Raw genomic sequence first — 12,864 nt, 5'->3', positions numbered from 1 at the left:
GCGTCTCCTCCCTCCTCCCCACTTTGCATCGCCAGATCCATGGGGGCCCGTCTAGCTTGTGCCCTGGGCGGCGGGGACCAGCAGGACCGGCTCCTGCTCTGCGTGTGTCTCCGCATCTGACAGCCTGCCGCACTCCGAGAGGAGGGCGCATCGCTGAACTCCCCAGATCCCGGCTTCCCGCTGGAGCCGCAGGAAGCAGAGGGGAAGAAACTTCACCCCATCTCCCTTTGGAGAGCAGCAGCTCCCGTGTGCGCTTGTTTTCTGAGAGAGCCACGAGAAAACGCTTCGCAAGCAGCAAATGGATTATCTGTGTGTGATGCTGTCTTGCTTGTTTCCTCTCCACTACTGCTTTGCTACTGGGAGGGCAGCAAAAACCGAAGGTAGGAGGGTTCCCTTGACTCGTGGATTGAGTTGGTTTTTACTTTTAACCTAAAGGTCCTTTCATCCCATTCAGACATCACCTAAATCAATGAGGTCAGAGAAAGAAAGGGAGATTCACAGGCACCGTTCCCACAGGGCTGCAATGGGAGCGCACAGAAGAGAGTTAAACATTTTTTCTCCTGGCTCCAGTGTGAATCTATCTGTCTGTTCATCTGTCCCTCCAACTTTCCTTCCTTTTAACTAGTTGTAGGCTTTCAGTTATTTAAACTGGTGGGAATTTAGCATTTTTCCCAATGGCCAGAAAGGGCAGAAAAATACTTTCTTTACATAAAAACCTCACCTAGGTCTTATTTACACTCTGGGGATGGGGGCAGGGAGTGGAAATCAAAGGCTCAAACTGAAATCACCACACTTTGTATTACAAGCGCCAGCCTTTTGTCACATTTGCAAAGCAATTTTTGTGGGCATTTAAGTGTGCCTGGGAAAAGTACAATTGCCTAAAAGTTTGAGTGTAGGCTCTGCATTCAGTCATCAGTCTCACTGAAAGCGCAGGTTACCTTTTGGTATCCCATGTTATTTTTGCCGGGCTATATTTACTTAGTGTGGGTGTGTGGTGTGTCAAATCTGTGCAATAACATGCCAATTAAAAAGATACATTTCTATATTTGACTTGAAAATGTTAGAGTCATTGTATCCTGGTAATTTCTATTTGTCTGCATGTCCAGCTAGTTATTTTTTGTCTTCTCTGATTTAGGCGGTTTGAGTGTTTTAGGCTGTTAGGTGTGTTTGTTTTGACAGGTGTATTTTTATGCAACTGGCTGTAACCAGGCTGTGTCAATTGTGTTAGGAAATTGCAATAAGGAGGCATACAGCCTACTTGGAGTCCATTGCAAACCCTTTCTAAAATTATGATGATGCTGACATAGTTTTATTTTAATGGGATTCCTTATTTTTGAGAAGTAATGTTAGATGGAAGCTAAACAATAAATAGTTTGCATGCTTGGTGTTAGTTGGGTATGCAAGAGGCATAAGTGCATGTCAGGATGAGTTTATTCTGCTACATTTGATGTGCCCGCTGATTTAAAAATACGAAGTAGACACAGAATAAACAGGACTTTATAAGAGGGATAACGTTTATTGTCTTAAACATGTTTATATAATTTAACAAGAAAAATCCAATGGAGAAATGGCAATGTAATTCCTGATGCATATGGAAATTAACATATAGTACTGTGGAGAAACTCTTTTCATGACGCATTTGCAAAGGATTGCTCTTTGCTTTGAATGTATTGAAGTCTTTCTATCTGTATTTATTTCCATTAGAGCACCTCCTGTCTGGAAAGCTCAGTGAATATGGTGTGATTGTGCCCTTCAGTGCAGATTGCCAGGGACGGTTCCTCTCGCACATAGTATCTGGCTCAGTGGCGGCAGGCTGTGCCGAAGCCAGCCATCCTTCCACCCCACGCTCTGCTCGGCACAGGGTGGCCCGCAGCATCTTGGATGAGTCACTGCACGAAGGCAGAGCTGGGAATCACTTGTTATACTTCAACGTCACCGTCTTTGGGAAGGAACTGCATCTCCGCCTGAAGCCCAACCGTCGGCTTGTGCCGCCCGGAGCCTCTGTTGAATGGCAGGAGGATTTTCAAGAGCTATTCCGAGAGCCCCTCCAGCAGGAGTGCGTCTTCACTGGGGATGTCTCAGGCATGCCTGGTGCCACTGTGGCCATCAGTAACTGTGATGGACTGGTAAGCAGAAGGCAGTTCACCCTTTTTCAGATGTTCCCCCTTTCTCTTCTTGTCTCATTATTTAACTTTTACTGTCTGTGTATGATTGATTATTTAATTTTGGCTGCGTATTGAAGCAACTCGCTTCAGAGCTTCCAATACCTCTTTGCTGGCATCCCAAGGAATGACCAGAGAGGCCTATAGCAAGTTTGGTGTTATTGGTTTGTTGCTAAAATTAAACCTTCTATCTAAAAAGTATAACTGGAAGATGCTGATTGCTTATTTGCAGTGCTCTGCTCCTGCCCTGAATATCCTGTCTGCTTCCAATATGTCCTCAGTGCTCATCCTGCTGCCAAAAATACATGACCAGGTCTATCATGTGAGGTTATTTCTAGTACAGAAGGAAACGTAAAAGCCACGGAGGCATTTTTCCATGTATGTTAACCCTGCTGGCTCTTTTCTTTCAGCAGACATCAGTGCCAGGCTTTCCTAGAAACTTGCTCTCCACTTTTGAATGCTGAGGCCAGGAACCTTTTGGCCAACTCTGCTTGCGTCATTAGATTTTGAATTGTGATGCCCTGTGCATGGGTACCTCTTGAGACATGAACTACAGATCCAATTAACTATGTTATTGGGTAGTAGGTTGACCACCTGCAGCAGCTTGCCATTCACTGGCTCATTGCCACAAATTAGTTTTCTCTTAGTTGGCTGCAGTCTATTATTTTCCTCGAAAGGGTTCTGCCCTGAGGATTTCTGTTTCCCCTGCCTTTTGCATCCATCTCTCACTGCCTAGATGTCCTCTTATTTTGCTTTCCTGCGGTGATCTTCTGGCCAAGGAGGGTAGGATTAGACTCTCTTTCGAACCCCTCAGCATTGTTTAATTGGCCAAGGTGTCAATGTTGGTGCAAGGTGTCTCTTCTCCTATCTTATGCCCTGACGCATGAGGGTTGTCAGCCTTTGTTACCTTCGTCCTAGTCAGTGTAACTACAGGCACCATTTTTGTTCCTATAACTTTAGAATCTTACTAAGTTAATATAATAATAATGTCTTACGATGGGATAATGTAAGGGTAAGACTCCAGAGTGGTTTATAAAATATATATGTATAGCTGTGTATTTAAACAATATAGAATCATCTGAATCACCACTATATTGCAACCACGTCTGGAACGGAACAGACTTGCTGTCTTGTAGCAGGGAGTAACACAGCTTGATAGTAAATTGCACATTAAATATTTTCTTTGAACTTAGTTTTCTTCAGTTAACTTTTAATTTTATTGAGTGATCCCTTTCCTTGTTTGATGGGAAAGTGCAAAAAGGACTACGTAAAAAAGCATTCTCTACTACCCATTATTTTATATGCTCTGGGAGATTTCCTCATACTATTATTTTCCCAAATGAAACATTGCTAAATGTTTTGATAATTTCTTACTCTAAATCATCCATATATCTCTAATAGCTTTAGTTGCTCTTCTTTGGCTAGCAAATCCACTCCAAATCTAATGGAAATCCCAGGGGGGGATTTGCCATGGAGGACTGCTGCTTCCCAACTCTGCTGCAGTTCTTGTTGACAGCATTCTTGGATGATTATAAGAAGGTGCCGACTGGATGTTGTTACTAAGAAGGGACTTCTCTGAGCTCAGGGGCAGGAGAGTGTGCTGTGTTGCCCAGTCTGCTCCTTCCATGCTTCCGGGCCCAAGCTATGTAATAAGCATACCTTTGGTTCCTTTCTGATCATGATATGCAATGGAGGGGGAGCGATCTTTCCGCAAAATCATCTCTAATCTTGACTAATCTGAATTGTGTTCATTCCGTTTATAGCAAAATCTGTCACCTCAGTGGTCGTCTGCTTTTCAAGGTTGCTAATAAATGCTGTATATTGAACTATGCCGGTCCTGATTCTGATCCCTGGGTCAGCTTAGGAGTAGTCACTTTGCACATTCAGAATGGGCCATTAATTTTACTCTTTGCTTTCCATCTCTTAACCCAATTTTTAATCCATAACAGGACTTTTCACTTTCTTTCCGTGGTGGTGGTGGTGGTGGTGGTTATCACCACAAATGTTTTTGTATTGCTCCAACAGTACACATGCTAGGCACTTCACAGACAGGTATGAAGAAAAAGTCCCTGAGCTGAGGAACTCACCATTATAGATTCTGTAATGAGCTCTGTGTGGGCTCATGAGACCATCCACGTGGAGCCCATTGTAGGATCAAAGCCTAAGTTGAAGACTTCCCAGTCGAAGGGCCTGATCCTGAGAAGGGCTGAGCACATGCTGGAGCATTTGTAACTCCCATTCAGCCCTAAATGGCCTTAGTAATCTCTTGTGAGAAGCATCATTCACAAAAAACTGAAAGCCTAAATGTTTTGTATTCACTGGTTCCCTTTTAGACACTATTCTGTTAACTCTTTTGAAAAATTCTAATGGACCATTGCAGTGACACTTGTTCTTTCAAGAGCGGGGCTGGTTCATATCAAATTATACTCCTTTTGCTTTATGATTTTATTTCCAAGGAATTTCTCTGCTATGTTTCCTGCTACTGAATTAAGGTTCAGTGATCTACAGAATTCCTGAGATCACATTAAACACCTTTTGAAAAATAGGAATTATATTGCTGCCCTCCTTTTCTTTAATGAACTACAGTAACTTTTTAGCCGATGACTCACATGTTTTTGTTAATAGCTCAGCTATTTTCAGACTTTAATTTCTTCAGAACTGGTAGGTGAATCACATCTAATATTGCTAATTTATTGCTACAGTATTTAAATATTTGAATTCTGTCATCACTTCTTTGTACCTTAGGCACCCAGCTGATATTCCCACAGGCGTCCTAATTTTGATACACTTGGAGAATGTATTACTTATTACATCTTTGGATATTTGCCCTTCAAATTTCCTCTGACTTCATTTACTTCTTATTCCACACGCCACTGTTTGTTATTTTCTCATGGTATCACTTGGGCTATAATTCCATCTGTTAAAAGATACTTTTTAGCTGGAATATATCCTTATACTTTGCCTTTTCACTATAGCTTCCCCTTGCTTTTTTGCTTTATTTGTTTGTTTGTTTATTCTGGGAGATACTTGTATTTTCAGATTTTCTTAAGCAAAACTATGGTGTTGCTTATTTTGCCGAACTTGTGATTTTGTTAGCCTCAATATAGGAAAATCCATATTGTTTTTCAAAAAGTACCTGAAACTACATGAAACTCACACTGACTTAAGTAATTTATGCTAGGGCTCATAAGTTTGGCCTGTACAGTGGACACACTTGAAGATTTTAGAGGTATTCTCTATAGTTGCAATGAGCCATTCCACCAGAACTAGTACTAATTCTAGAATCAGAATGCAAAAAAAAAAAAAAACTCTTTCAGTGCACCCACTCCATTGGATCTGTAATTTCCCCCATGCCTTAACTTGGGGGTTGCTTTCCCTCTGACTATTGTAGCAGCTGGCAGTCCAGTATATGTCAGCTCTTCTTTCCTCTCCTTTCTGGGGAGGCAGAACATGCCCTTCCAAGCCGCCTATGGAGTTTAGGGCTTCTTTGTAGGAGCCCAAAGAGTTTCATGCTGGACTCTTCGAGGGAGAGAGATTTGCCTGCCAGACGTAGAGTCCCAGCCTACCATCTGGAATTCTGCCTGGCTGTTTCCCTGAAGGCTGCTCTGATGACTGACCTCAGACATTATCAAAGCAGCTCCTGCCTCAACCAGGAACTTGAGAGAAAGCCTGGAAATTAGTAACAAAATCCAACAAAAATTGGTTTTAAATTTAATTTTTTTTAAAACAATGGGGTTTTACTGTAACGGTGCTAACACAATCTCACCATGTGGTTGGAAGTGAGCACCACCCCTTAAGCAACCTCCATTCTGAATGAATGGATTTTAATTTTTTAACCTGAAATCAAGCACAATGATCTGATACTCTTTGTCCCCATGAAGGTGTCAAATAGTTACATTATGGTTACTACTTTTGGTAGCTCAGCCACGCTCACTGCCACTCCTTAATCAGCTCTTGTGTTTTACATAGGCCCAAGTCAAGAGTAATGTATGCTCCAAAATGAGCTGCTCCAAGGAACAGGTGTTTATAGCACCAGGTCTTGATGTGATGTTTCTCTTTGGGTACCTGAAGTCACCCTTTGTAGTTATTCTGGTGACTTTATCCTACTGCTTCCTTGAGCTGGCTGATTTCATCATCACTGTTCTGCCCCTTAGACTAGTTGAACTCCTCCTGGCTTGCAAGAAAGCAAATAGAAGTTTCTTCCAATTTCAGCAAGCTTTCCTATGTATATAATGACGGATTCCACTAGAAATGATAAAATCTTTCAAAACACACATTTTTCTTGTCAGAAAGTGCAAATTTTTAAGATTGCCCTTTGTGCTGTTTGATATTTGTATTCTCTTAACCTGGGATTTGTATCCATCTGTAGCCTGGGATGAAGATCCTCTTTTCTTTAAATGTTAATGAATTTAGTTCTAGTGAAGGTTGCCCAGCAGACAGCCCTGGAGACTGAAATCCTCTGCTCCATAAACAAGATTAAGCATAGGCAGGTGGAGTTGAAACTAACATACTTCACCTCTGACCTGGAGAGATCACTGCAGGAGGTCAGGGGTGTTCATTCATTCTCTAGGCCCTCGGCGCCAATTGTGGAGGTAGTTTGTGATGTGGATGCTCCTGAACTTTGGGCTTGCCTGCCCACAAAAATTGTACTGTTTTAACTGTACTGGTATAGTTAATGTGGTACCATGCCCCCTTGTCTGAATGTAGTTATACTGATTTAAAGATGCTTTATACGGGGGTAGCTATTCCTGTATGGGAAGGGTAATAAGCTAAACCAGTATAAGGGACCCTTATCATTCTGTATCTGCATCCAAACTAGGGTTTGTAGGGGTATAACTATATTGGTTAAAAAATCATGCCCTAACCAAAATAGTTAAATCAGTACAAAATCTGTGTGCAGGCCAGGCATAAGAAATGGACTAAATGACCAATTCATTTCACATTGGCAGGGCTTCGTGTATTGTGCTGGATTTTGCAACAAACTCAAAATTTCAGAGCAGCATGGAAAAACGTCCATTTTTGCATGGATGTTTTTGTATTGAATTAAATATTAAAAATAAATTTCAAAAAAGGTCTTTGCTGCATTGAATTCAATACAAAATTGTTTGTGGACCTTTCCCATTGCATTACAATTTGCTGCAGAACTCAGTGTGCTGTAAGGAGTTGGAGATGTTTGACATAACACGTAGGGAGCAACGGTTGGTGTGGTGATCAAAGCTTTGGTCACCTGGAGGAAAGGGATGATGGCTGGGAGGATAGAATTAAGTTTTTGATCAAGAGGAGGGCGGCTCTGCTTTGCTGTTGGGTAGGTGTCCAGAGACTCTCCTCTTCCGGACTCCTGAGAGTAGAGATCTATGTTTCCTGTTTGACATTGAGGATTTTTTCTTCTTCCTCTTGTCATGGTCCACTTGAAAGTTGTGCTCCTTCTTTTCCCTTTTACCACTGTAACAGCTTCTTCTTCCATTCTTCACATGGTCAATGACCCAGTGAGTTAAACAATTCTCGGCCTTGTTGGAGGTGTTAGTATAAATGCCTCTTTCCATTGGCTAATTACCATGTTTCGCTAATTGGATCCCATGCTTTTTGTAGCCCAAAGAAACACCAAACTGTCCAGAAATATTCTTGTAGTAGATGGATAGCGGATTTTGTGTCTTCAAAGATATTGCATAAAAATTGTCAGTAAACAGTGTTTCTGTGGGACCTGTTGATTTGCAGAGCAGGATTCATTGGGTTCTGCTGATTTGCAGAGCGAGATCAGTAGAATTGTAGTACGCTGCTTTTCAGATCATCAGTAATCACATACTCCAGGGGTTGTAACATTTTTTGGTGCCCCCTCGTCATCCAAGCTAAATCAAAACAAGATGTTACATTTTTTAAAAAGTAAATATGTCATCTTGCTGGTATTTTCTTTCTTTCTTTCTAGCTCCAGTAGAATCCTTGGGAAGAAAAAGGCTGCTAATTTTCCCTACATTGCATTTCTTGCTCTCTTGCTAAAACATAAGTAGCCTTGCCCCGAGCAACAAGTTCCTTCCTATCATTAGGCCAAGTACATGGAGTGGGCATGGTGTCTCCCAGTTGGGAGAGGAGGGTCAGAAAGACAGGACCTAAGTAGAGACTAATTTCAGGGTATCAGATGACATTTTTGTCCAAAGTAGCATCTAGTTTTGCTCTTCTGCATGTAGGGACAGATCCTCAACTGGTGTAAATTGTCATAGCTCCATTCCCTTCATTGGGGCTATGACAATTTACAGTAGCTGAGGAGCTGTTCCCCATAATGGCATTATAAGGTTGAAGGGGAACAAAAGTTTGGTTTTAGTAGATGAAACTCAGACATTCAGCAGACACTCAGGGGACAGATACGGGTAGAATTACAGGGCAATATTTATTGTTGTTTTTCTGCTCGTAACCACACTTTATTTGTAAACATGATTAAGCATAGAAAAGGCGGGTGTGTTTATTTACAAGGTAGGCAGTAAAATAATAGGGAAATCTAGAAGAATATATACATAATCACATACCCCTTTAATAGGGGAGAATCTGACCAAAGCAGTGTCTGCATTTCCCTTTGTTATGCAGATGTCCTGTAATTGTTGTTAATTTTACGAGAAGTTATCCATAAACTTCAAAAAGAGGGTTTTGACCTCCTACATTTCAGCATAGCTTGTGTGACAGACACAGGATCTCTTGGTCACTAAGGGCTGGTTCACATTTACCGCGCGATTCAGCGGCAGTCAACGTGAGTTACACAAACTACGTAGAGTAGTTTGCGTAACTGACGTCGACTGCTCAGCTTCCCTTCTGCGCGCTGTTCTCACTGTGCTGAGCCATTCCCATTGACGCAGGGCTGCGCTACTTGAGAGGGTGGACTTACTCAGTCGACTTCCTAATCAATTGAGCGGATCTCACTGACCGCTCACCAATCGATCTTGAAAGATCGATCTGGCGGCGGCGATTTTGCCACCATCAGTGTAAACGTAGCCTAAGAGTACATCTATACTGCAATAAAAAACCTGTGGCACTGAGGCTCAGAGCCCGGATCGATTGTCTCGGTCTCACAGGGCTCAGGATGCAGGACTAAAAATAGCGGTGTAACTGTTTGGGCTCTGGCTAGAGCCTGGGCTCTGCTGAGACCCAGCACCCTTGCGGGTTTTCAGAGCCTGGGCTTCAGTCTGAGCCCGCATGTCTACACTGCAATTGTTAGCTCCCCAGCCCGAGCCCCGTGAGCCCAAGTCAGCTGACCCAGGCCAGCCGTGGCCATGCTGTGTGTCTCTAATTGCGGTGTAGATGTACCACATAGTGTTACTAAAGTTAAGTGCTTTGTGATACTTCAAATGAAGAACATGTACAGATAAATTCTATTGTGTAAAAACTGGGAACTGGGACCAAGATTTTTTAGCAAGTGCTTAAAATTAGGGTCCAAAATCCATATTTAGACATATAAATAGGTGGCCTGATTTTCAAAAGTGTTGAGCCCACAGCATGTCCCATTGTTGCACCTAGCTATAGGCATCCAGATTTGAAAATTTTGTCACAGAGTTGACATGACAAACTTGAATAGCGTTACTCCTAATTTGCAGTGGTGTAAGTGAGATCAAAATGAGGCCCAATCTGGGTGAAAAGTTAATTAGTGGACTGATTCTCTTCCCATGACATTCACCTCTGCAATACTTAGATTAAAATTCCAAATGAGGACACAAGTAAGAGTGAGTTCAGAATAGTTCCTATTTGTAGACATCACAAAACCATGGCTCGTTTTGGCACACTTTTGTACTGTTGACAGTTCCTGGTAAGGAGGGGCCCATATCTAGAACAGGAAGGTTGTTGCAGGTCAGGATTGATGTGCATAGACAGGGTTGCGTGGGAGCCCAGGACTAGACCAGTAGGAGATGTTGAAGATCAAGACAGAGGTGTGCTGGCAAAGGATTGCAGAAAAATATTGCGCAGTACTTGTCTGTATTGTGCGAAGCTCAACCAAGTGCTATTTTCTCACTTTTCATGAGCATTAAATCTGCTAAAAAAATAGCTACATAGCTTTCATTTGATTGGTTGCAAGGGTCATGGGTTTATTATATAGCCTGTTGTTCTTTGTGAAAGATTGAGCAAGTCAGAGGAGGAAGCTAGGAAATTTAGTCTGCATGGGAATCATGTTTCTCTGACATATTTGTGCACTAATTATGTACATATGGGTCCCATTTCAATAATTCTCTTCTCATTTGAAGCTAATCTTTTTGCTTCCTGATTATTCAGCTTCAACCCAAAGTTCTGTAGAACTAAATTTTACCCTCAAGATAAATGAGTGTCCCACTCCCATTGACTTTAATGGGAATGAGGCAAACAAATTTGAGGAGAGAATTTGGCTCCCACTTTGAAGTCTGAAAGAGGAGCATTTAGACACATCCCACATCCCCACTCAGCATGTTCCCGAATTTGTGACACAGGATCTACAGGGTAAATAGAGCAGATAAAGACCTCAATTCTCAGTGACTTCACCTAGTAGAATTGTGCTGAATCAAGCCCATATTCACTTGCAAGTAATGTACAGGTCTAGAGTTATCCAAGTGGCTAAAAAGATCTCTTAATTTTGTTCCGGTATATTTATTCCATACTTTGCTATGTTTTATAAAATGTATTCCACATGTAACAATGTATAAAATATACTGCAAGTGTGTTATGCTGCTGCCCGAATTATGACATATGGGTTCTGTTTAAGATGCAGAGTATGCCATAACATATTTCAAAAAGGCTATTAATTTTGTAATATAGTAAATGCATTGTCACATTTGAAACATACCATCTGTGCAGTAAATTTTATTATTGAACTGAATTTGGGTTTGAATAGTGCCTTTCATATTTAGGGAATTGTATACCGCTTTCCAAAGTGATGGGTCGGATAGAGAGTTCATTGATTCTAGGTAAATGCAAGAGCCATCATGCACTCATGACAGCAATTGTCAAACATCAGAACCTGTTTTATCAGAAGAGGGAACGTAAGTCAGGGTGACAGGTTTATCCTTTCCCTTTTTAGGGCCAGATTCTGATACCCCTTCTTTAATTGAATACCCCCATTGACTTCAGTTGAACATGTCTGGAGTAAGGCACTATTCTAACATGTATAAGAATCTGGCCCCTAGAAACATATCAAGAGATCGGCTCCCCATGAGATAGACAGCTTCCGTGCTTATTTACCAGTAATGTGGGCCACTGTGTAGTTGCCAACTTAACACAATGCTGCCTTCTACTGCAATGGAGTATAGTAGCAAAGAGATTAGCTTACTGATCGATTTCTGGGTGAAAAAGAACTGTTTTTTTCTATTTTTTAGCTGTACTTCAGTGTCAGAATTTCTTGAATTTTTGTGGGAGTTTGAGCCTCTTTTACCCACTGATTATAGAGGAAACACTAATGTGGGGGAGTTTTACTTTTGATTCAGTAGGCCATCTCTAGGCCAGCCTGTCTGACTTCCGTTACGAAGGCAAGCATCTCTCCTGCTCGGTGAATTCCACTGTCCTTCAGTGTACACTGACAATCAGTGAAGAATTAAAAAAAACCCTTGTCCTCCAACCTCCTTCCCCAGTACTCTTTGTAAAGGTTGAGCCTGGTTAGAAATAAGTTTACTTTTAAATATATTTACTAATGTTTATGGTGGAATCCCAACACAAAGACTGATTAGGCCAAGCCCTGCTTTGATAATTATCTTTGATTGAGAACTACAGCCAGCTGCATAAAACAGTGAGCTTCTTAAATTAGCAACAACATTTCCATCTTCCCAAAACAGATTTAGTTCTAGTTAGTATTTTAAAAACTTACCAGTCAGGTCAATCAGGCTATAATTGGCTCTGATTAGCACCCCTGCAAGTTGTGCCATTTTTACCAGCAGCTGAGTGGCACTCAAAACAATGTGAAATTCTTTCCTACCTTTGAAAATATCAAAGGGAATAAAGGAAATTACTTGAAACTTGTTCCTTATGATCAATTGCCTGTCTGATGAATGCGGGTTATAGTCTTCCACCTTATTTACATTGAGTAGTATGTTACTTGGTGAGTAATCAGGCTTACTTGTGCAATAAGGTACTACTTAGTGTGAGGATGGATGGCAGAATGTATCCTATGAGTGATAGGCAAATACAACAACATCAATAGAAATAGATTATGGAAAGTAATTTTGTATTCAGAGAGCTAAATGAGCTCTACAAGTGGTGCTGAGTAAAATCAAATTGCACCATCATGGAATGAAGTTCATTTAATGAAGCCCTGTCAGAAGAACATATTGTCTGATGCGTGCACACACACCCACGCAGAGTGAAGCGCTTTTCAAGGCATAGATGCTGATAAATAGGAACTGAGTCCTGAAGTCCTTACTTAGGCAAAGCTCTCATTGCCTACAATGATATTTGGTTTAACACACACTTGAGGATTGGGCCTTTGGGCAGAGATTTCTGATATAAAGGTGTTCATGCATTTACCTTGGAACTACCTCATGATGCTCTAACGTAGGGATAGGGAGGAGGCTTGTATGCAGAGTGCCCACATGAATCTGAGACCCTGTCTACACTTACCTGTGAGATTTGGTGGCAGTCGACGGGAGTTATGCAAAGTACACAAAAAACTTGCGTAACTGCCATCGACTGCTGAGCTTCTCTTCTGCACGCCATCTTCACTGCACTGCGCTACTTGTGTAGCTGGTCTTAGTACGTCGATTTCTGG

General features: G+C 41.6%; 1 protein-coding gene across 1 annotated transcript in view; it reads left to right on the top strand.

The window, feature by feature from the left end:
- Positions 1-298: 298 nt before the first annotated feature.
- Positions 299-12,864, top strand: part of ADAMTS14 (ADAM metallopeptidase with thrombospondin type 1 motif 14) — a 102,931-nt gene continuing 90,365 nt past the window's right edge. Inside the window, exons 1-2 of the mRNA XM_067552955.1 lie at positions 299-380; positions 1,705-2,126. Coding sequence (XP_067409056.1) covers positions 299-380; positions 1,705-2,126 — 504 coding nt within the window. The remainder of the gene's footprint in view (positions 381-1,704; positions 2,127-12,864) is intronic.

The sequence above is a fragment of the Emydura macquarii genome, unplaced genomic scaffold, assembly GCF_026122565.2.
Source record: "Emydura macquarii macquarii isolate MOO-44397 ecotype Brisbane River unplaced genomic scaffold, CSIRO-AGI_Emac_v2 contig_1390, whole genome shotgun sequence".
Classification (NCBI taxonomy): domain Eukaryota; kingdom Metazoa; phylum Chordata; order Testudines; family Chelidae; genus Emydura; species Emydura macquarii.
This window is presented reverse-complemented; position numbering and strand designations above follow the sequence as displayed.